The sequence below is a fragment of the Haliotis cracherodii genome, unplaced genomic scaffold (assembly GCF_022045235.1).
Source record: "Haliotis cracherodii isolate W230 unplaced genomic scaffold, xgHalCrac1.p SCAF_4, whole genome shotgun sequence".
NCBI classification, from domain to species: domain Eukaryota; kingdom Metazoa; phylum Mollusca; class Gastropoda; order Lepetellida; family Haliotidae; genus Haliotis; species Haliotis cracherodii.
Window position 1 is genome coordinate 12,294,969 of NW_027266297.1, and position 24,746 is coordinate 12,319,714.

General features: G+C 37.7%; 1 protein-coding gene across 1 annotated transcript in view; it reads left to right on the forward strand.

Annotated features, from left to right (window-relative positions):
• The window catches only part of LOC139478355 (midnolin-like), a 48,988-nt gene extending 24,242 nt beyond the window's left edge, over positions 1 to 24,746 (forward strand). Inside the window, exons 2-7 of the mRNA XM_071260791.1 lie at positions 12,658 to 12,745; positions 17,700 to 17,756; positions 18,292 to 18,564; positions 19,079 to 19,229; positions 19,450 to 19,620; positions 20,028 to 24,746. Of these exons, the coding sequence (XP_071116892.1) occupies positions 12,658 to 12,745; positions 17,700 to 17,756; positions 18,292 to 18,564; positions 19,079 to 19,229; positions 19,450 to 19,620; positions 20,028 to 20,350 (1,063 nt within the window). The 3' untranslated portion in view covers positions 20,351 to 24,746. The remainder of the gene's footprint in view (positions 1 to 12,657; positions 12,746 to 17,699; positions 17,757 to 18,291; positions 18,565 to 19,078; positions 19,230 to 19,449; positions 19,621 to 20,027) is intronic.

Here is a 24,746-nt window from a genome sequence, read left to right on the forward strand (position 1 = left end):
TATTGTCTGATATTGTCTGAGATGTTGCAATGGCGTAGTTGTATTGCAGATGTTCTGTTGGTTGTTTGTTTACAGCAGACAGAGTCTGTTTGATCTCATGATGCTGTGAATATTTTGAATGAATTCAGAATTTGGTTCATTGTGTTGAAAGTTCAAATAGTGTAGTGAACTTATCCATGAAAAGACATGAATGTTTACATGCAGCATTGAAACAGATACAAAAGCTGTCTATAACATGATTGTGTAGAATTCAGTCACTGAAATCTAATACCACCTTGGAGCTGTGCAATGGAAGGAGGACCATAGGACCTGGATGAGCAATTACAGGTCCTAGGTTCATTATCATGTGACATGTCATGTGATTAGGTTCTCAATCATGTGACTACTAGACTTTTTAGGGGGCTTGGCATACCAGACAGTCTGACCTTTTGACCCTGTTACCCCCAAGAGTGCATGTGGAGCATGAAGCTGATGTGCATGTTCCTGTGTGAGTGAGTCATGTTCATCTATTGCTTCCGGATCAGATTCATCTGCTCATCCTCCCTCCCTTCTCCAGATATAGGAGATTAGGTCCTGATGCCTGCTCCCTTACGTATCCCAGCCAGACATATCTGGGCTGGTTCTCTTTACTAGCAGGCTTTATACTCTCTCCCCCCCCCCAACACACACACACACACACTATCTCCCTCCTTGCAACTTATTTCTGTCCACGCTGGCCTTACCCATCTCTTCCTCCCAGTCACCCTGCTGTCTCACCCCTCACACCATTGGTACTTATATCTCTCCATGCCGTCCCTGACACCATTCTCCCAGACAGTCCCCCCCTGTCATCTATCACACACCCCTCACACCATTGGTACTTATATCTCTCCATGCCGACCCTGCCCTCATTCTCCCAGACAGTCACCCCCTGTCATCTCTCACACACCCCTCACACCATTGGTATTTATATCTCTCCATGCCGTCCCTGCCCTCATTCTCCCAGACAGTCACCCCCTGTCATCTCTCACACACCCCTCACACCATTGGTACTTATATCTCTCCATGCCGTCCCTGCCCTCATTCTCCCAGACAATCACCCCCTGTCATCTATCACACACCCCTAACACCATTGGTACTTATATCTCTCCATGGCGACCCTGCCCTCATTCTCCCAGACAGTCACCCCCTGTCATCACTCACACACCCCTCACACCATTGGTATTTATATCTCTCCATGCCGTCCCTGACACCATTGGTACTTATATCTCTCCATGCCGTCCCTGCCCTCATTCTCCCAGACAGTCACCCCCTGTAATCTCTCACACACCCCTCACACCTCACCCCCTTGATACACAAATCTCCCCCCTCCATCTCTGACAGTCACCCCCCTATTTTTTCAACCTGTCTCTGTCTTCACCCTTGCTGCTGCTGAATCTCAGTCAACACCATCCCCCACCATCCATAACCCCCTCCCTTCCCCTTCCCCAATCTAAACCCCGCCCCCTTTTTTTTTTTCCATTCCCTATTTCCTTACCATCATCACAAAATAGCTTCGTTGTTTTGATTTCCAGATGCCAATGATATTTCATGTACGAATAAGAATGTAGGATAGGGGCTGGATGGGTGTTAAAGACATTAGAGAAGAGGTAAGGGGATATTGAATACTGGGGAGGGGGAATAGAGAGCTGAACAGGTTCATCCCACATGTCTCTGTAACAACAGCCTGTCCTTCGTACACTCCACACTTGATTTAAATATTACACATGGTCATACTTCGACGGGGCGGTCGGGTAGCCTAGTGGTTAAAGCGTTCGCTCGTCACGCCGAAGACCCGGGTTCGATTCCCGACATGGGTACAATGTGTGAAGCCCATTTCTGGTGTCCTCCGCCGTGATATTGCTGGAATATTGCTAAAAGCGGCGTAAAACCATACTCACTCAGTCACTCATACTTCGACAACAAGGTTCAGTGTCACACTGTCCAAGTGTTAGTAATTATAACTGAAATAGGACATTCGACTGATTGAGTGTAGGCAGAATTCTGCTTCACTCATTTGACAGATAAGTAAGATTGTAATTTCAGTTTGAAGAAAAAAATGTAAAAAACATTAAGAATCAACAAGGTGTAAAAATATCACAGTTAGTCATGCAGTGAGCTTCATTGAAGTGTGACTAAGGTTGTTCATCCAGTGCAGGCGAGGCCTTCTACGGTTATAACCGTATCGCCCACATGCTAAACCCAGATATGGTTATCCAGTTTAAACACATTAACTGCTTATCCCCTGTGCCCCTACAAAATATAACTAGTTCAGTAGGGTGCAGGTTAAAACATAATGTGATTTTTAAATGTACTGAGAGACTTGTAGAGTTTTACATGGCATTGACTTTCCACACACCTGCTTGTTTTGTCATGCAAGGGGCCAATCAGGCTATGTACATTTCATCAGCTGATGTGAAGGATGACAGCTCGATTGTTCCATCACGGACTGGATGTATTCGGTCAGCCATATGACAAGTACAATGCATCATCCTATACCAGGGATTTCGCACAACACAACTGATTTTGGACATTTTAATTATTTAGTCACATCTACAAGGAGTCTTGCTGTCAGATATTCTTATCAATATTTTTGTTTGATGACAAACTCCAGATATTCTTATCAATATTTTTGTTTGATGACAAACTACATACATTCATACGACATAAATACCCACCCAGTAGTCACAGAAAAAATTAGATTCCAAAATAACATTTCCTCTGGGAGAAAAGTTATTATCGTCCATATCTTTCTTGTCTCAAAGCTTTTTCATACTCAAATCCTGATTGATTTAGTTTATAACAATGAAACATTGTACATGTAGTACAAGGGATCATCAAGTACAGTTGATTCACTCCTGTCCTTGCATTGCAAGCACTTCACAGCGAAGCATCATGGGACATGATAATGGAAGGGGGAGTGCAGGGGAAGGACTCTCTTTTCAATAATTATGTCCACTGCATAAACTGAAGGAAGGAAAAAACACAATGACGTTTCCTGTACACACTTGGTGAACTTTAAAAATTGTTTTCCATTGTGTGGTGTTTTGTTCAGTTAGAATTTCTGCTGTTGTTTGTTTTTAGATATTTGTTAAAATCAGAAAATTTGTTTTGGCTCCAGTTTGTTAAATTTAACTGAAAAAAATAATCAGCCATGTAATTAGCAAATTTTGATAAGGATGAAGGCACCAGGCAAGATGGATCGAAGTTAACTGCAGGACACTCTACACCCTTCCAAGTTTTGAAAACACCTGTTTCCGAGCAGACATTCTCCAAACCATACAACTTGTCAGTGTTGCAAGAACTGTCTTTTTCTTGTACATGTATCTATCATCTGTCACAATAATCTTCAACACTTCCCCAAGTGGTAGAGTAAGACATATACAAGGATATGGACTGTCATACCCGAGGTTACATGTGTTTATGTAAGACACCATCACAGGAGACATGGCAGCATATCAGGGCCTGCGGCTGTGATTAAACAATGGCATATGTTTCGTGTTGTGCTACGGCTGATGACTGGTTTTCAGCAAGGATGATTTCTGAGACATATTGATATGTAGGTATTTAGTGTGCCACTGTTATTTCTGTCTTGTATGATGACATTTATGGTTGCTGGTGCATGAGTCATGCTCTCCTGTGGTGTTTAGACAAAGTAGTTGTTGGGAATACATTATTGTTGGGCATGTGTCGATACTTGTTTATGTTTAATTGGAAATGGTTACAAATTAATAATAGCATGGCAAAACGAGAGTGTGATAATATGAAGTCTTTGAAAGGCATTTAGAAGTGATAATAATAAGGAAGAGAATTTATGAATGTCAACTTCTTTATTATGAGGACCACAACGTTTCGGAGTATATTTTTACTCCTTCATCAGGTGAATGATGAAGGAGTAAGTAAATACTCCGAAACGGTGTGTTCCTCATAATAAAAAAGTTGCAATCATAAATTCTCTTCCTTTTGTAATAATATGGCATAGTGAGGCAACAGCACTGCTAAGTGCAACAGAGGTGACAACAGCACAGTACAGCAAGAAGTGCAACTTGGCACAACAGAACAGGGTTAAACGGTATCTCCAGGCCACAACACAGCGACAAGTGCAACTTGGCACAACAAGACGTCATCAACAGCTGTTGAGCGACAGTAGAACATTGAAGTTTCATAACATCCCACATTTTATACAAACTCAAGTATCCAGTCAACAAGTAACTCCAACTTATGTGCAACACTTTGCATTATTATGACATGTTTAATATATCAAGTCACTGTCAAAGTGCGTGGCAACATTAATATCAGTAATGTTTGTCACATGTTTTTGATGATAAACTTCCTCACATTGAATGAATTGTTGTAGGCGATCATGAAACAGAAACCGATAATAAGTTTCTTATTCCTGTCTCAAAAGTACAATTGTTACAAAAAGCGTTTTTTAAATTAATTTGTTGCCCTGACCTCAAGTTCCTATATGAAAGCTCTTCTCTAACTGAAATTCAAATTTGATTTGATTCAAATAAATCTTGAAACAAACATGTTTTCCTCTAATCAAATATCAATTTAAGGCCCACTCATGTGAGTGGAGGTAAAGCTGAACATACGTCAAGGCTTGGTGACACCTAGAAGATGTTTCGTATGTCTTCTGTTGTCAAACATCAACACATAGGAAGTGACCGATATATGCTTAAGAGCTGGTGGCTTAGTGACGCACAACGACAATGGACGCCTCTCCAGCCGTATATCATTTCAATGGGGAAGCTAGTGAAATTGGATTTACTGTTTGCTTGTGAGTGATAGCTTGTTGATGTGATGGAAGTTCATCAAATTGTTTTTGAGTTTGAGTTCTGATAATCTGTGGCACTATGTTATGAATAATATGTTTTGCTGATGGGATAGAGTTGACTGTTCAAAGGATTTAGACTAAACGAGTGAGTGAGTGTGTTTTTACGCCGCTTTTAGCAATATTCCAGCAATATCACGGCGGGGGACACCAGAAATGGGCTTCACACATTGTATCCATGTCGGGAATCGAACCCGGGTCTTCCTCGTGACGAGCAAACGCTTTAACCACTAGGCTACCCGACTGCCCCTTAGACTAAAAGAACATAGGCTAGATTCAGGACATACTCATACTTAATGGTAATTATACGTAGAAGATGTATGGGGGGTGGGGCTAAGGGTAGGGTCAGGGGGTGGGGCCTAGGGGCCTATATTCCCTCACTCCACCCCTACCACCACCCTTTTGGAAGATTGCATTACAACTGTCTGAACTTTCCATCCATACCAGTACATTGCAAATTGTTATGTAGCATATCTCCTCTGTTGCTGATGTAATTAAAACATAATTTTACAAAAAGTGACAAATAGTCAAGCATTGCATTAAAAAAGGCAAGGCTCACTTTTCATGTTTTGTGTGTATGGTAAATAAGAGGCTGCGTTAATATTATCTGATCCTTAATTCATTTTACTCTGACAATATAGATTCCAAAAATGGTTGAGGACCATCATAGATAAAATGCATGTGAAGAGGTAGGTCTATTTACCATACTTTGACACAGATGGAAACTGCAGTCCACCACATTGAATAGGATTGTTAAGATTAACAGAAGAGAAAATTCATATTTGAGCCAATGATTAATATCATGGACATGTCATTACATGATCTCTCAGGTTCTTGTGCAACACGCTATCCTCACAACTAATGTTATGTAATGTCTAAACACCAGGAAGTCATCAGACGAAATTGATGACTAGGAGTCTGGTTACAACATAAATGTAAACACAGTAATAACTCATTGTGTGAAAGATGAGCTGTTATGCTGATGCTCTACCGAGGCAGCGTGTATGAGTTTGTTATGGATTTGAATGCTACTTAAATTTTGTATAATCTGGATTACTGATAATTGGCAGATCTTTTTCAGTCACAAAAAAAACTGATTAAGCCTTGTTACATTCTTATGATAGAGCCAAAATAAACTGATATATATCTTTCATTGGAAGCCCAACTTGGTTCTAAGAATTGACAGTTGTCCACAAGTATGATGTCTAGGCAAAAATTGGCAATCATTTCTAACCATATGTTTAAGTGTAGTTGATTATTAATTAGTTTTTCAAGATAAGTAATGGTTGGCTGAGATTGGGATTGCGATGTAAGCAGTAGCGTGATACGACAAGAGAATTCAATCAATCAAAGTGAGTCATGATGGGACTGTCACCGTAAGGTATTAAGATGGAGTGAATATTCAGTGTGCGAGGTTAGTGCAGGTTAAGTCGTCAGTGCATGGTAGTCATTAAACACCCGACGATGATGTGTCACCCTTCGTCTACCGCCGTGTCGGCTACCTGTAGAGAATGAGCTCATGTCTGCTTTGAAATATACCTTTCAAAAGAAGTTGAGGACAATTTGATTTTTTCATATTATGCCATGACAGATTTACTATGGTAATATAAATTAATCGGGTTATCCGTAACATCGTTGAGTAGTATAATTCAAACAGGTTCATTCTTATTCATGTTGACTGAAATTCTTCACAAAGTTAATTTTATTGTGATGTAGGAGAGGTTTATGTTGCAGTGCAGTGGGGTACGATTGAATATGCATACTGGAAGGTGACGATAAGATCAACACAATCAGATATGACTGCCATTTATGGACATATTATCATATACTTGATCCCCCACTTTGCTGTCTGTTATTCAGCTTCCTTTCTTCATGATGTTATAATGTATTAAAAACATATTTTATGTTTAGCTGAAGGATTATTTGAGTTTGGAAATGTTGTGTTCTAAAGGCTTTGTTAAAAATCAATGCAACTGTGGTTTGTCTTGGTGTCAGTTTGGATAGGCGATTTGACAATGATTTCTTATAGTTGCTTTGTACGGTGAATATTGTGTGATGCTGTAAACAGCCCTTTGCTTGCTGTCATACTTGATCAGAATCTATAACAGTGTGGTTTTTCTATCAACTCGTTTGCTACAGTGTTAACAAATGGTTTTGACAGCAAATTTAACAACCAATTTTGTGTATGCATTGTTTCGTTGTGTGGTGTCTAAAGACTTAAACTGCCCTTTAACTTTCTACTATACTTAATCATGTATTTCAGTCGGTTTTGGATCATGCATGCATTATTACTCTGTGCTCGTAAATGGTCTTTAATGGGAGAGTTGATGAGAGAGTGGTATCCAGGGAATCAAGGGGATTAATTTGATCATTCCCTTTCAGTGGTTAGTGTGCAGTGCACTGTGGGGTCAGAGTGACTGATGATATAAAAAGAGGTAAAGTACAGATGTATCAAGGACAAAAATGATATTAAGTCGTAGAAGATTGAATATTGTTTGGTTTGAAGGGGGTGGGTGGACTAGTAGGTAAACTGTCGATGTCATGCTGGGGTTCCATTCACCATTAGTCCCATACAATATGCGAAGCCCATTTCTCGTACCCCTCTCGTCCACCTCTCCCTCTCATACACGTACAAGTAGTTGTTAATATTGTTAAAAGTGGTGTGAAATGTAACTCACTGTTAATGCATTGATTGGCTATCAGTCATGAAGTTCTAAAATCTCAACCCTGCTATGAATAGGCTTTGACCATATGCCCAATTAAGACTTGAACCCAGCTAGCTGCAGACAAGCAAGCACACCTTCCACAAGGCTCACCCACCACCCCTTATGGTGCGTCCTTCACAGGTATTAAACATATAAATGCACTATAAATGTCAGACTTGAATCAAGGTCATGTTCACATGTGACGATCATATGACTGCTGTGCAGGAGTGGGTGTTTCGGGACATGAGGTGATTGGCGGCAGGGTGACGTCTATGTGTGACGGGCATCAAGGAAGAATATAACACTACGATTGTATGGAATAAATTTCCCTCCAGTTGAGGTCGAGTCTTGACTTGATTACTTACAATCATGTGAGCGTTACATAAGGGGTAGGTGGGTGTTTGGCTGAGGTTTTGTACGGTGGTTTGTGATTTGTATTGACAGATTGCAACCAAGGGATATATCAATACAAAGAGTCCCACATCTAGGGCCTGCCACACATTAGATTTTATGATATGATTAATCATACCCAATAGTTCTAAACTTCTTAGTTAAAAGTTCTGTTGAGGGTATTTGTTTCGATTTTGTCAATTGGAAACAAAATTGGTGTTATTTAGTTCAAGGCTTTTAGAAAAAGGTATAAATCTATCAAGTTTTGGAATACATTTATGAAGTTCATCATTCCAAGTAATATTATACAAACTATGAGTGCATGTATAGCTTCATCCTTTGTACAGAAAAGCTATACAGTAGAAAACAAATATTAAACAATTAATTCGTTTACGGCCAAATTGCACTGTAAACAACCAAACAAGACAACATTGCACATTAGTAATCAAAAATAGATTACAACTAACATGAAATCGATGATAGGAATATGACGCTTTAATCGTATGTAAATATGGACAGCTGATAGGGAAATATACATCGTATAGCATTCCAGTCCACCTATACTCCATGCACAGACCTCATGCAGGCATATGAGGTCAGTTGAGGTTGTTGACAGTGCGGAGAAGTTTGTAGATTCATTGGAGGCTGAAGGTCATGAGCGGTCAATATGCGTGGGAGAGAAGAGATGACCACAGTCACCAAGGCCACAAATCAATTATACAAGCAAGTGGGTGTTGGTGTTTACACAGTAATGCATGCTAGTATCATAGTAACAATTTCATATGAAATGTTTGAGGTGATGAAAATTGACAATTATCCATGACATGTACATGCTTACATATATGCATATAGACCAGGTAGAGATTATAGGGTCTAGGTTACATGCATCTGTGGAAATGTTTATTTACACAGTAACCGAGGTCTTGTACAAAGCAGTGATGTCATGTACGATGAAATTTATTCAATTCATACAAGGATTCGTGTTTGTTTTGTTTTCTTTTAGGAATATACTGAATGTACATCCATACAGACCTTAGCTCTCGCTTTTTATTTAATAGTTCCCTTTTTAAACATTAACTTAAACTATTTTGAAGACTGTTCTTGTGACAGTTATCAGAACCTATTTTGCGTGAAGGCAATGCAAGGTAGCACTTTATACGTGACATCTCGAATGTTTTGGGTAACCTTGTTTCCAGGCCCCCTGACATGAAGTGTTGCAAATGTGCAATAAAATAAAACTGATTTTTTCTTGTACAGCCGAACAGGTTAGCACATTTCAGGCATAACAAACAATCACTGAAGAACATTAATATGAGAAGGGAAGTAACTCTTTCAAATACAGTTTCCAAGCAGCACAAGTGTGTAAGTGAGTTGTGACCTGACACTTAACCCTGTATGTATCAGGTCCACCCATACCAAACGGGTATAGCGTGTAGCGGGTGGTCCGCGACAAGTAGCACGATGGATTTGTCCATGTCCTGTCTTGGATATACCAAGTTCTAGTGGCAAATTCAACAGCACATAATAGTACGTGTTCATGTTTGTCCAAGGGAACGTAGTCAATTTCATCGTGGTGACTTGCATGTGCACAACATGCATACACCCTCTCTTCATGTGAAGCAAACCAAATATGTTTGGCCTATTCTGTGCACCGCCTACTTGTCTTAAACATGTTTTGTGAGTTGGTTCAACTTATCCTGGATTACAAGTTTTGTTTGTTTGTTGTTTATTGCAAGACTAAGCAATATTCCAGCTATGTGACGGCGGTCTGTAAATAATCGAGTCTGGACCAGACAATCCAGTGATTGACATCATGAGCATGACCAATTCTAACCCCCATCTTCACGGGTTTGTCTATGTGTTATTTCGGTAAAGTTAACTGTTAAGCTAAAATACATTAGACACTAGCAGGCACTGGCAGACACTGGCAGGCACTATCAGACCCTGTTAGTCGCCTCTTATGACAAGCATAGGTTGCTGAAGACCAATTCTAACCAGGAATCTTAACGGGTTGGATTACTTGTAGTTATACTTGATAATACTAAGGTCATGTTATGCATGTAAGTGTGGCTTTGTCACAATTATGGTCAGCAATTAGACACAGTTATGTTAATAATCGTGTCGATAACATTTCAAGCATGAAGTTGTGTGGGCGACTGTCCCACAGCCAGTGTAATTAATAGGACAGCTATTGATTTGTTTATGGGTAACCGGGGCCACTTAGAAGTAGGCCAGCTGGTGACTATGACACACGTTGACCCTTGCATGTAAAGTACAGAGGGTCAGGACAGTAGCTGTCCAACTGCATTGTGGGAACTATAAAGATGGATGGTGACAATTATGATGACGAATCTTTCCCCCAAAATGATTCAACTAATGATGATGATGATGATGATGATGATGAGAATGGTTATGAGGGTGGTGATAATGATGATCATTTGGTCTAGCCAATCCAAGCTTGAAATATTTCTCAGAAATGGGTATACAGGAGGAAGTTAGTACATTGCAAAAAACATCCTCCCCTGTGACATTTTTTCACAATGATTTTCAATGCTGATAACCTATCTTATGTGGTTGTTCTATTTCCTGGCAAAACTATGCCGTTTCCAGTATTTCCTGAAGATTAGGGAAATGATTTATGGTCATACCTGCTTTATTGATAGGTTTGACTCCGTAAATCAGTTGTTACTTTCTTTGTAGTTTTAATGAGGCAACACATGAAACTTTTCTGAAAAACTGATAATGATGATGATGATGACGATGATGATGATGATGTACTGTAATAGTGACTCGAAGCAGCACCCTTTCTTTAATGAATTAAGTTTCATACTTCTGGCACACCAGTGACAAAGTTCGAACATATGCATTTCGCTTTCTCAGGAAATACTTTTACTATCTTGCCATCTCGACCAGCACCAACCTGCCTCAGTCCTGTTTATTTATCAATTAATCATGATTGCGATTCAGTGAGAAGCATAACATCATCTTAGCAGACTAAAGTAGAGGTAACACAAACATGAATAATTAATGCTGTGTCAGCCAATCACAAGCCACAACAACCAACTTCCTTGTTGTATAGAGTTGCTCCCACTGGTGTTCTCTGTGGTGAAATCCTAGAGAATTATTTATAGAGCAACTTTAAGAAGATTTAGAGGTCTTTGTGAGATCATTTGTCCTTACAATGCACCATTGAGAGTTATCTCTAAACGTTAATACAGACTGATGTCTTTCTGCAGGGGTTGCACTAGCCTTGCTGCAGGGCTGTTCTGAATTATAAGTCCATGGGTGTATAGTACTTCTATCCATATACTAGGCAAGTCTAGATAAGCAGACAAGGACGCCAGTCTCTTATAAGGACGACTTGTTCTTATTATTTATGTAATATAGAAATTATGATTCAAACTAATAATTATTGCCTAAGAGACCTGTGCAAGTCTAGGACTCCCCAAGTCTTGATTTTCTTTCTTGAGAAATATTTTTCTTGTGTGCCATTATCCATCAGTATTTATGGAATTGAGGTGTTTTTTTTAAATAAACTAGTCAAAATTGGCACCCACATCAATATTTGTTGACCACCGATTTATTATCACTGACATTGATGTGTTTTTACTTGACCGTACTGAAATAGTTTAGACATATCAAGATTTCACATAATTTCTTTTTGAATCAGGATTAATGATATTAAATGTTTATGAACCCAATTTGAAAATAGCTCGGATAAGTAATGTTCCTTCAAGATAACACATTCTACATTTTGGAGGGCTAGTTAAATTCAGATTTATTTGTATTGAAATGGGTTTTTTAAGATTTTAGACTACAGAGTTGTCATATTCCAAGAAATTAATCCCATATCCTGTTGTAAGTATTGAGGATGCCTGTACTCCTGGGCATGATGTAATCATAGGAGAGTCTCTCGTCAATGTAGTTCTGATACACCCGAGCACTTTCCTGGAAAAGTGTCCTGACTTACAGCTAAAGCAATCAGTGATGTGACAGATGATTTTCAACTGTTTATAAAGGTTTTGCCAATTATCCCAAAGTCACAACACTATAGTGTAGGTACTTACAAGAAAGCAGTTTTTCATGTGACATAAAAATATGTTTGGATAAATCCTAACTGTGACATTTAGTCCTGCCAATCCCAGCTTCAAATATTCCTCGGAAATAGGCAGGACAGGAGGAAGTCAGTTACTGCAAAAACATCCTCCCCTGTGACATTATTTCACAATGATTTTATTAGCCTGATAACCTATCTTTAACTTTATGAAATGATAATTTTAATGATGATGATGATGATGACAATGGTGATGAGGATTGATGATGATGATGATGATGACAATGGTGATGAGGATTGATGATGATGATGATGACTATGAGGATGAGGAATGATGACAATGATGATGAATGATGATGATGATGATGACTATGAGGATGAGGAATGATGATGATGACAATGATGATGAGGAATGATGATGATGATGATGACTATGAGGATGAGGAATGATGATGATGACTATGAGGATGAGGAATGATGATGACTATGAGGATGAGGAATGATGATGATGATTTTAAAACAAATTGTAACTAAAAATGTCAGAGCAGTAACCTATTATTAGATTAATTAAAACATTAACAAAACATTCATCCATTGATTTTATTTCTGTGTAAAGTAAAGAAAATTTGCTTACAGTTCTATTTCTGTTTCAGGATTTTGAAAGATGGAACGTTGTTTGACAACCAAGTGGTATCTGAAAGCAGGATTACTCTGTTACCAAATATGGCAAGTGGAATGACGGTGAGTGTTTACATAATTGCGGTCAGCCATTTCATGAATGAACAGCCACTGTAAGTGGTTACACACATATTTTGCTTGCAAGGGATGATGGATGGCGAGCACAAATCTGAAATTGTAAAACCAGGACTTAAGTGTCAGTTATAGTCAAATCAGGAACGCTTACTCAATGTAACAGTAATTGCAATCCTCGATGAACAATCATGATTCACTTATGACATATCTGTTATTCCATGGCATTGTTGAAAAGAAATAATAATTATGTTTGATAACGCATCAGAGAATTGCTAGTGAATTCCAGAGTTGCATTTAATTATTAGACAATGCTGAAGCGTGTGTTATTATACAATGCTGAAACATGTGTTATCATACAATGCTGAAGCATGTGTTATTATGCAATGCTGAAGCGTGTGTTATTATACAATGCTGAAGCGTGTTATACAATGCTGAAGCATATGTGTTATTATACCATGCTGAAGCGTGTGTTATTATACCATGCTGAAGCGTGTGTTATTATACAATGCTGAAGCGTGTGTTATTTTACAATGCTAAAGCGTGTGTTATTATGCAATGCTGAAGCGTGTGTTATTATACAATGCTAAAGCGTGTGTTATTATGCAATGCTGAAGCGTGTGTTATTATACAATGCTAAAGCGTGTGTTATTATACAATGCTGAAGCGTGTGTTATACAATGCTGAAGCGTATGTGTTATTATACCATGCTGAAGCGTGTGTTATTATACCATGCTGAAGCGTGTGTTATTATACCATGCTGAAGCGTGTGTTATTATACAATGCTGAAGCGTGTGTTATTATACAATGCTGAAGCGTGTGTTATTTTACAATGCTAAAGCGTGTGTTATTATGCAATGCTGAAGCGTGTGTTATTATACAATGCTAAAGCGTGTGTTATTATGCAATGCTGAAGCGTGTGTTATTATACAATGCTAAAGCGTGTGTTATTATACAATGCTGAAGCGTGTGTTATACAATGCTGAAGCGTATGTGTTATTATACCATGCTGAAGCGTGTGTTATTATACCATGCTGAAGCGTGTGTTATTATACAATGCTGAAGCGTGTGTTATTATACAATGCTGAAGCGTGTGTTATTATGCAATGCTGAAGCGTGTGTTATTATACAATGCTGAAGCGTGTTATACAATGCTGAAGCATATGTGTTATTATACCATGCTGAAGCGTGTGTTATTATACCATGCTGAAGCGTGTGTTATTATACAATGCTGAAGCGTGTGTTATTTTACAATGCTAAAGCGTGTGTTATTATGCAATGCTGAAGCGTGTGTTATTATACAATGCTAAAGCGTGTGTTATTATGCAATGCTGAAGCGTGTGTTATTATACAATGCTAAAGCGTGTGTTATTATACAATGCTGAAGCGTGTGTTATACAATGCTGAAGCGTATGTGTTATTATACCATGCTGAAGCGTGTGTTATTATACCATGCTGAAGCGTGTGTTATTATACCATGCTGAAGCGTGTGTTATTATACAATGCTGAAGCGTGTGTTATTATACAATGCTGAAGCGTGTGTTATTTTACAATGCTAAAGCGTGTGTTATTATGCAATGCTGAAGCGTGTGTTATTATACAATGCTAAAGCGTGTGTTATTATGCAATGCTGAAGCGTGTGTAATTATACAATGCTAAAGCGTGTGTTATTATACAATGCTGAAGCGTGTGTTATACAATGCTGAAGCGTATGTGTTATTATACCATGCTGAAGCGTGTGTTATTATACCATGCTGAAGCGTGTGTTATTATACAATGCTGAAGCGTGTGTTATTATACAATGCTGAAGCGTGTGTTATTATACAATGCTAAAGCGTGTGTTATTATGCAATGCTGAAGTGGGTGTGCCTGACGTGCATATTGGTGCACAGATGAAGGCGTAGCTCGTGCATGGAACTGCAAATTGAGCTCTTTATGGTCAAGTCATGACATGATTATTAAAATGAATTACCATGTTCAGGTTTGTGACCAGAATCAGCCTTGTTCATCAACATCGATATACATGTACTAAAACACATACCCATCTTACAGACAACATAGAATAAAGTTCATCAATAATAAATCATGAGGTGTCAATATCTATCTTTAGTAACTGTGTATAGATTTGCTAAAATGTTCAATGAATTGGTGACTCTTTGAATAAACTTAAAGTGCTTCTCAGTCATAGTATGATGCAGAAATCGACACATAAATAGTTCTGTATGTATATTTCATGTGGGAAAATGCAAGTCTATGCATTTGGCACTGAGTCGGAACTGAGACAATGAAGTCATGGTAAACATGTAGATGTGTTTACTAGTTATCGTACATTTCCTGGTGGGTGGAACACCTGTTATCGATTGATGGACAGGTGGTGTCAGGAACTGATGTGAAATAAACACCTTCACATATACATCATCCAGCTCACTGATACGTGTATACCACATTTTCAATGACAATTAAACATAAATAATTTGGGACATTCTTGCATAAAAACTGCTAAATGCTATAATCATTCCAAATGAAATAAATGAAACTATAGATAAAAAGTTTAAAATGATATTTAAATGTGTTTGCATTTAATGAACTATTTTTAGACTTTCTAATATTAATTTGTTTGATGTGAAAGTCAATTCAGACAAAAAAAAGATATATTTCATTTTATCAAATAATCTTCTCAAATGAAATATAATCCTCTATCTGTCTGTTATAATAATTATGAAAGTTATCAAGAAACGAGGTCAAAGTCCACATTCTTTCAAAAATACATTTCACTTGTAGGACAAGTCATTTATTATGTTCATTTCAACTTGTACATGGAATACACCCCACTTAACCATTCAAGACAATAGTCTATGATCTGCACAAGTTTTCATTGTTGTATATTTCCCATACTGCATGCCCCTTCTGATCATACTGGATGTAAGAACAAAGCAGGCAAAAACAGATCGTTGAGGATTTCACAGCTGTGTGGCAATGACGTACGTTTCCCACTATCAATAACAGATAGACTAACACCCTGCTATTGTAAACAGCATCGAATGGCGTGTAAGGCAGAGTCATCAACTGCGGTCCTTATAAGGGAATATACAGGCCGGAATGTGACCCACATCTGTGTCACTTGTCACATGTGTAGCGACGCGACCTTGTTATTTGGGGTCAAATCTAAATAAAATAGGTGAATGCTGCATGTGGTAAGAACGTTTTGTAATGAAATTTGTAACCAGGTAAAATACATATTATATGTACATCAGCTCGCCATGGGTGTAGGCTACTTGAGTTTACAGCTCTAGAGTATGTGGGGACTTAAATGGGCGTGGTTTCAATCATTTTATAAAAAGCAAACTTACAAGAGTGTATAGTGTGCGAGTTTAAGGTTGGCTCAGTAATTGACATGATGATGATGATGATGATGTTCATGATTGTTAGTGCGTTACTATACACTTTATGACTGCTGGCAAATAACTGGTTTCAATAAAACCTAACTTTCACAATTTTGTTTATGAAAGCAGTATTTTTTTCTTAGTGGCTACTTTATAATTTCATGGCTTATAACCCCAGGAAAAAAACTCTTGTTTGTGCTGTGGTTGGGCATGTGATCGTATCCCTTGACACGTCCTTGTCAGGCTTAACAATAGTGATGACACATCTGCTGATACGTCCGGACATGCAACCAGTCAGCTCATTGGTGTTTGGAATGTAACACATAACAATAGAGATTATCACTTGCCAGTCTCCATCTACTTCATCCCACCACAACAGCAGGCTAAGGATGCCAGTGAAACTGAGCATAATATAGAAATGAGCAAGAAATAACCAATTTATATATAATTTAAACATGAAACAGGACTGTTTTTACCTATTAACCCTACACAATACTTTGAGAAAGTAGTCATTTGTTCTGGAGGACATTACTTATTTTAAAAGTTTTAGTGCATGATTATTTTTTTTATGGTAATCATGTTTGTTTCAATAAATTAATCATTAGATTTTGAAGCTCACTGACAAACCTTTCTTTCACTCCTGTGTTTGCTTGTGGACATACACCAGTACATAGTATGACCATTCACCCGGTATCATCTGAATCCCAGACTGCCACCGTGGTCTAGTGGAAGACCGGGGAACAGGAAGTCAGTTTGATTCCAGGGCTGGCGCTCGGCATTAAGGGGATAACACAAAGACTGATCAGTATACGGTGTCCATGTTAAACTGGGGCGTGGTATCTGAGTGGACCAACACTATAAAATCAGCATTTAGTACTAGAACAAGCAGCCACACACAGACATGTTCATGCAGGTCGTTATATAAGTGCAATAATCTTACACCCCATTTCTCCTCACCAGGGCCCACTTGCACAAAGCGATCTTAGCGCTAAGATGATCGTAACTCCCATACTTTAACATAGGCTTACGATAGTCTTAGCGCTAAGATCGCTTTGTGCAAGTGGGCCCTGGTGTGAATCACAGGACAGCTTATGTACACAGCCGTCGGGAACAGTGTTTGAAAAACATGAAGTATAATAAATATAATTCCTCACACCTCACATTTTTTAAGAATGAAAATATGAAAAATTAAGTTATTTCACCCTTCTTTAAATCCTTTGAAAACATGTTAAACAGTCAGCCTCAAAACAATACACAGGGAAATCAAGTATAATACAGATATATCATCTTGCTGGGTCTATGGTTAGACGAACATTTAGTCCCAGAAATAGTTATCTTATTTAATGATATATATCTACAGAATATAACATAAAACCCAAGCTATGGTGTTTGGTTTCACATAAGGTGTTGTGTCTTATCAGTTTCACGATGCTGTTGATTCAAGCAAGAGGCCATGATAAGGATATCATGCCACAGTTTCATACCAGGAACGTATTGGGAGAGGTTCCTACTCAATGTATTTAGTATTAAGTAATATTGAATCCTGTCTTTCATGTTTTCAGTTTCAAAGGCCAGAAAATGGAGTAATGCAAGCATTGGAAAATCTGACCGAGTCACAAGTAAGTGGAAAGAGTGTTAGATTTTTCAACACTTTGATAAGGCTATAATTATAACTTGGTTCTAATGTTCAAGATGAAATCTACTAAGTCTACTAGATAAACAGTTAGGATCATAATATATTATTCAAAAGAATATAGCAATGGTTGAAAATTGATCTCAAATGATGCAGTACGAAACCAACAGAGTGCCTGATGAAGGCCAGGAGGCTTGAGACTGTATATTTATGTATGCATTGAATTCCCCTATGGGAATAAATACAAAAGAAGATTTAAAGAAGTTCATCTGACTAGAGTTAATCTGTCATGCCATGATAAATTAACTAATATAATAATATTATGAAGAAATTGGGTGTACTTTAACTCTTTTTTATTAGTAGTACATATATATATATATCCTGTGTTAAAATATCTATGTCTCATTCAAACAGCTTTCATACATATTTTAACTTCAAGACATTTGGTGATGCACTTTCATTCAAATATTCACATATGTAATAATTTTTTCGCTGCTGATACAACTATTTTTTGGTTTTAGGTGAATGATTTTCTGTCTGGCCGGGCACCACTCTTACTAGCAATGAGATTGGGCGACCACATGATGTTTGTTCAGCTTCAACTTTCAACAACACAGTGTGTCAGTCGGCGCTCACGTGGTCACACTACACCGATGATGTCCACACCACCAACATCCCAGTCCCATGCTGTCTTCCCTCCCTCAGCTGCCATCACCCCTGCTTCGCTGGCCGAAGCGAGCCGCAACCTGTCACAGAAACTGCGAGAGCTGACTCGACTTACAGGGCATGCAAAGGTATGAAGTCCAAAATGCAGAATTATTTTACTGAGTGAGTGTGGTTTTACACCGCTGAGCAATCTTGAAGAATTATGTGGAATAGGTCTTCAGCAACCGATGCTTGCTGGAAATGTCAACTGTGCTTGTCGTAAGAGGCGACTAACGGGATCGGGTGGTCAAGCTCGCTGACTTGGTTGAGGCACGTCATTGTATCCCGATTGCGTTGATCGTTGCTCATGATGTCAATGAGCCTGGTCCACACTTGATTATTAAAGACCACAGTCGTACTGCTGGAATATTGCTGAGTGTGGTGTTAAACAACAAACAAACCAACTCTCTAACTCACTCGACATTACTGGTAGCTGAGTTTCTGCTGAACATTTTGGCTACAGATGATAGACTGTCATATGTTGTAGGACCAAAAAGTCATGATGACCTCTCAAACCTCTCTCATACCAACGAAAGATAAAGAGTCTGTATATTTTCTTTCATATGTTGGCATAAAAGTTACATTATTGTAATTATTTTTCAGGTTGGCGAGTCTGCCCAAGTGACTGTCTCTTCCCGAGTTCCCACTCCCTCCACCCCTATCTCCACGCCCCATCCCCCCTGCTCAAGCCCAGGTGCTGTGATCGACAGCATGCACCATCTTGGACAGGGAGTGTACTCGGGAACGTTTTCAGGTGAGTTCTCTCAGTGAGTTGCTCAGACTTTCATTAATGTTTGAAATTCGTTTCTGAATCACAATTAAATCTATTCTTTTTCCTCATGTCAGTTCTTGCTTTTGTATGAATCATAAGCTTAATTATGTTAAGTGTCAATATATTCATTAATATATTCATTTTTTAAGATCTCATTTTTGTTTTGATAATAACAGCTGATGGTATGTGTTTTGTCTTTTAGGAACACTTGATCCAACTTTACAAGATGTTGAAGGTCGACCTAGGAAAGATATTGCAACTATTGTACATATACTGAATGATCTGTTAGGAGCTTCACCACATCTTCATACTTGCCGCCCGTTTTTAGTTCAACATCCTACCCCAAGGCGGCACTACCACAGAGAACCTACAGGTACGTCAAGCACTCTTGACATCGCTGAAGAATGACCCCATCTTGACAAACATCTGGGTCCCATTCAGTGACATATTTGAAATATTAACGCCTCTTGATAAACTTAAGACACTCTGTTTTAATTAACTTTTATCGCCCGCATCAATGATCACCAGCCATTAATGAAGGATAGCTGATCTTGGTTGCCAGATAATATATACTCCAAAGTAATTGTGATCATTTCCAAATTCTCTTTTCATATATATATTTAGAAGCACATTCCCCCAAACTCCTTTCTTATTCTATGAAGATTTGGCCTACAGTGCAACCTAATCCTATGATTGCTACCGGTAATATAAGGGTCCCCTTCATATTGTCAGACTAAAGTTTGTAATTGTTGGCTAAGATGAACATTTCTTTTGTGTTAGGTTTGTCCAGCTCAATGAGTCAAGGCAAGCCTGATGACTCTGCTCTTCGGGGGAAGGTCAGGCAGCTGCAGATGATGATGGAGGAGAAACGTCTGCGTCGCAAGGCCAGACGGGAAATGAAGGCTCCCTACCAATGGACAAATAGCCGGTCACTTAGTGAGGACACGCCCACATACTGCCATCATGCAGCAGGCAACCCTAGAGACAATGTTCCTACCACTTCAGCTGGACATTCGGACACGAACAAGATGGAAATCCCGGATAACATGGAGTCTTCCTCGTACAGAAACCCAAACTTGGAGCAGGAGACTGTTGCAGTCTGAAAGCTCTGAGATGATTGGTCGGTTTAAAATTTGGTTGACCTTTACCCAAATTAAGGTCAAATGCTTAGCGGCATTGTTGGATGGCCCTTGAGCCTTTGTTTGGCTTGACCTTTAAGGTCATGAGCCATAATGGGAACGTATCGTAACTGGTAGAAAGAGACTCTCCATTGATTGGTTCAAATGTCTTGATGGATCTGACAGGAAGTTAGCTGCCAGGTGGCTTATGGGATGGCTATGGATGCGTGGCTGACAAAAAAGCTGAGAATCTGCTGCTGGATTCCGCATCTCGGTGTATGTCATGTGACAGGAAGTGATGTCCAGGCCTGTTTGTCACTTAGTCTAGTGACAGCCCTCACAAAGAGGCTATACCCTGTATTACTGTGTAGGGTTAGATCAGTGTAGTTCATATGTTGACATACCTTTGTACATTGACTCGTTTTCTCATCACTTTCTGCATGGTATGGGAATTTCTTTTCTTCACTATTACTTTGTTGTTCTCTGATGGTGCAACTCACCTGCTTTTACAGAGAGTATGTTACATAACAGCCATCTCTCTGATTGTATATGGTTGTACGTGTGTCGATTTGTTAATAACTCAAGCCTTCATGTCAGTCCATATGGATGTGTACTTTTGGTCAATTCTTGTATATATAGATGTTTATTAGTGCTATTTATGACATGTTTAGCTGTATGTCATACACAAGAACCAGACTTTGAGTGATGTATTCCACATGAAACTCATGAAGATCGGACAGAAAATCCCTTGCAAAACTGGCTCCAAACCAAGTCGAATCACTTAAACTTGATAAGAAGTAAATATATAGGTCTACAATACTAGTCAGCCATAAATATTTATCATATGCCAAGGGAACATACATTGATTCTCATCACATTTGTATATCCCCTAAATGAATTTAATTTATCAGTGAAGTAAATAGATTTTAAAATTGGAGGGTGAAAGAGACGTTTAAGATGCTGCTGTTTGTCTACTGTTTTCAGGCATTAAGATATAATTTTATTAATTCAGCATGATTTCAAGAATAATCTTTACATACTATTAAAGAGAAAAAAATGTATCATCAGTAATATTTTAGTAACTGATACATGTATTACTTATTACGATGAAGATGGAGCGAAGAATCAAATATGTCTTGGTGATGAAGCAGGAATATATTAAGTTGTGTGGAAAATATCACTCTGTTCAATATGTACTATTTTTTGTTAGTTATATCGCTATGTTGAAAAGCACCATGGCTTCCTCACACTAACAGATTTCAAGATCTGTATAACAATTATTGGTGTTTGTGCTGGCACAAATTACAATTACCGTAGTCACTGTGACATGTAGAAAAAAAATGTGTGTTTAATATTGTTAAATACAGCATTTCTTACTTTTACATTTTACACATTTTTATCTGATCTTCACCTATTAAATCATGTTGTAACTTTCATGTACTCCCTGTTGTTAAAGTTTGAATAATGAGTGAATGTGAATGGATGTCAGATATCAAAAACTGAAAGTGATTCTAAATATGTGTGTTACTCCAGCAATCTATAGCTAGTTACCGGGTAATCATTTCTGATTGGTTTGGTTTCCATAATGACAAAAAGATACGCCAAAATCTGTTCTTGATGTAGCATCTGACTTGTTTAAAATTTTAAAGGTATTTTTAGTAAAGCATTTTTTTATAAATCAAATTAAATTTTGTATTGAACTTTGGAATGTCATGTGCATATATGTTACAATAAGTAACTATCTTTCTTTTTGAATTAAATCCATGAATGACATTTTATTTAAAATTAAACATTATTTCTTTTTGTTAATCACAATAATTGTATTATATGACACTTTGTCAATGTCTCAGGAAAACGCTAGCGTATATGAGCACATATATCGTATTCGAAATAATTAGCGCCCAGGGCGCTCTCAAAATTTGAAATAGGAGCTCTTATTAGAATAGAAATTTTGTGAAAAAAAAACAGAGTTGAAAGTGTAAATTTCGTGGTTTATACTGACATGAAATGATACAAAAGAAAAGTCAGATATATTTTCCAGAATTCAATTGCCCATAATTAAGGGTGCATATCACACCCGAGTGCAATTGTTCACGAGCAAATAATGCCGTGGGCACTTATTAGAGTGGGGCGCTTATTATGTCGAATACGGTACTTAGAAAGAGAAATTGTCAATATGATGGGTATTAACAATTTAATTATGGGCTGTGAGTAACGTGTATGAAATATAAACAAGGAAGTGTTTTCCTATACAATACTCTTCTTCAATCGTGACAGGAATTGGTTTTCTGAATTTTATGAATGACTTTCTTCTTGTTAGGACAAATATATTGATTATAGTATCGCTTCAGTCACCTGTCTCCCAGTTTCCGTATTTGTTCTTGCAGTCCCATGATGCACTTCCACCCCGCGCCACATCACTTATGTGCCCCACACAGATGTATAAGCACTGTGTGTTTTGCTGTCAGTGACCAAAAATAAATCTATTTAAAAAATGCTGTCAGTATTCAGAAATTAAGGTTGTAAATAAAGAATAAAATCTAAAAATATATACTATGTATATTTATATTTCATAGATATACTATGTATATCACAAATTCCTATCTGTTAATGAAACTTGGAAACTAATGAAATGTTCGAACAGGTTGAACACATTGCAGTGAATGAAATAAAGATTAAATATTAATAATCAGTGTGTATATGGACTCTTGAGAACTCATGCACTGCAATATGCACAACTTTCTTATATTTATCTTAAAGAATTTTACAATGGAACCAAAATCAAAATATATTTTGGACTTTTTCATAACTGCAAATAACTATATCAGTCATATCACGTTGTTTCCAATCCAGGTATATTAATTTATGATTATCTTTAAATAAAAAACAGCACCTGTGCATCTTCGTCTGCTCCTCTCCTACTGACAGTTTGTTCGTTCCCACAATTTTTAATCAATGGGTGATATATGTTTTTTCTTTATTAAAAATGACATATTACAATTTTCAATCAATATTTACCCGTCTTTACATCAGGAAAAGTACTTGAGGCAGGTGTGAATATGGGACTGGTCATTAATCACTGAATTGGGTGGGTCCAAATTTTTGATTAAATTAATGATTGAAAATAATTATACTTCCCAAATGCTTGTCATAGTTTTGGCTGACCCTCCTTTTCACTTTTTTTCATGACCTTCCCAAAATGTGTGTATCATTTTTTATGACCCTACCCAAGAGACTGTCATTGTGGGGGGTGTCCCTCCCCTGCTTCCCTCTGACCCTCTCCCTATTATACATGGCAGGTCCCTAAGGTTGATTGACTTAAAAGTGAGTGATGTTTCATATTTATTTGGTTTTATTTGTCAGCTGATCTGACATAATATTATGCGCATAAATACATTTATCTAAATTGAAATGATAATTCCATCATTTTGAATCATTTGTTGAATCATTCTGTTTTGTAACATTATGCAGACTGGTTTGCTACTCCGTGAAATTGCATGGTGATTCATTATGATTCAGATAAACATAATGAACATATATTTCTTATAATGGAATCATATCTGTTATAGCGATATCACAGTTGCAAAGTGTTGCAAAGCAAAGTGACAATTTCCTTGATTTCTTTTTGTTCAGCTGTTTTGTTTCAAATATGTTTGTTTGACACAACTGATGGAATTAAATTCATCCTATTATTTCAAAAATTATAATGACGTGTATCACTAATAATTTTTTCAATTTTGATTTTGTGCAAAATACTTTACTGCAGCCAGTTAGATCCTTCGAGGTTGTATGCAAAAGAAGGACTAAGTTTTACTTCATTCAGTTATTTCCCAAACATATGAATAGTTAAGAAATTCAAGAGTGGTGAGATCAAAGGGTTAGATATCATGGTTGACATTATCTGTGTCTCGGCAAACGTGTAGAATCTACACATGTTATTTCACAGGTAAAGCTGTACACCAGAGTTGTCTCCCTTTCTGTAAACTGATTAAGTTCTGATTTAATCTTTTCAAATGATTATGTGACACAATGAGCTATGGTACAAGAATTGTATTTGGAATATATTAGTTGGAAAATATTAACAGTTATTTATTGCATTTAATATATAAATGTACTTACATGGTAAAACCTGCAGTCAAACATTAACATGTTTTAACGGATTTTCAAGTTGTGGGTTTTCTATAGACAATGTGTATAATAACTGTATTTGTCTATTCTTAGTGTCTGATAACTCATCACTATGCTAAGAAAACTATTTTTGTTGGAAGGTATATGTGTGTGGTTTGAATAAGGTTGGCAAATGACTTGTTAATGTGATTCCCCAGTAGGAACCTTTTATATTATATTAATTTACCTAGCAATAAATATCACTCAAGCTGTA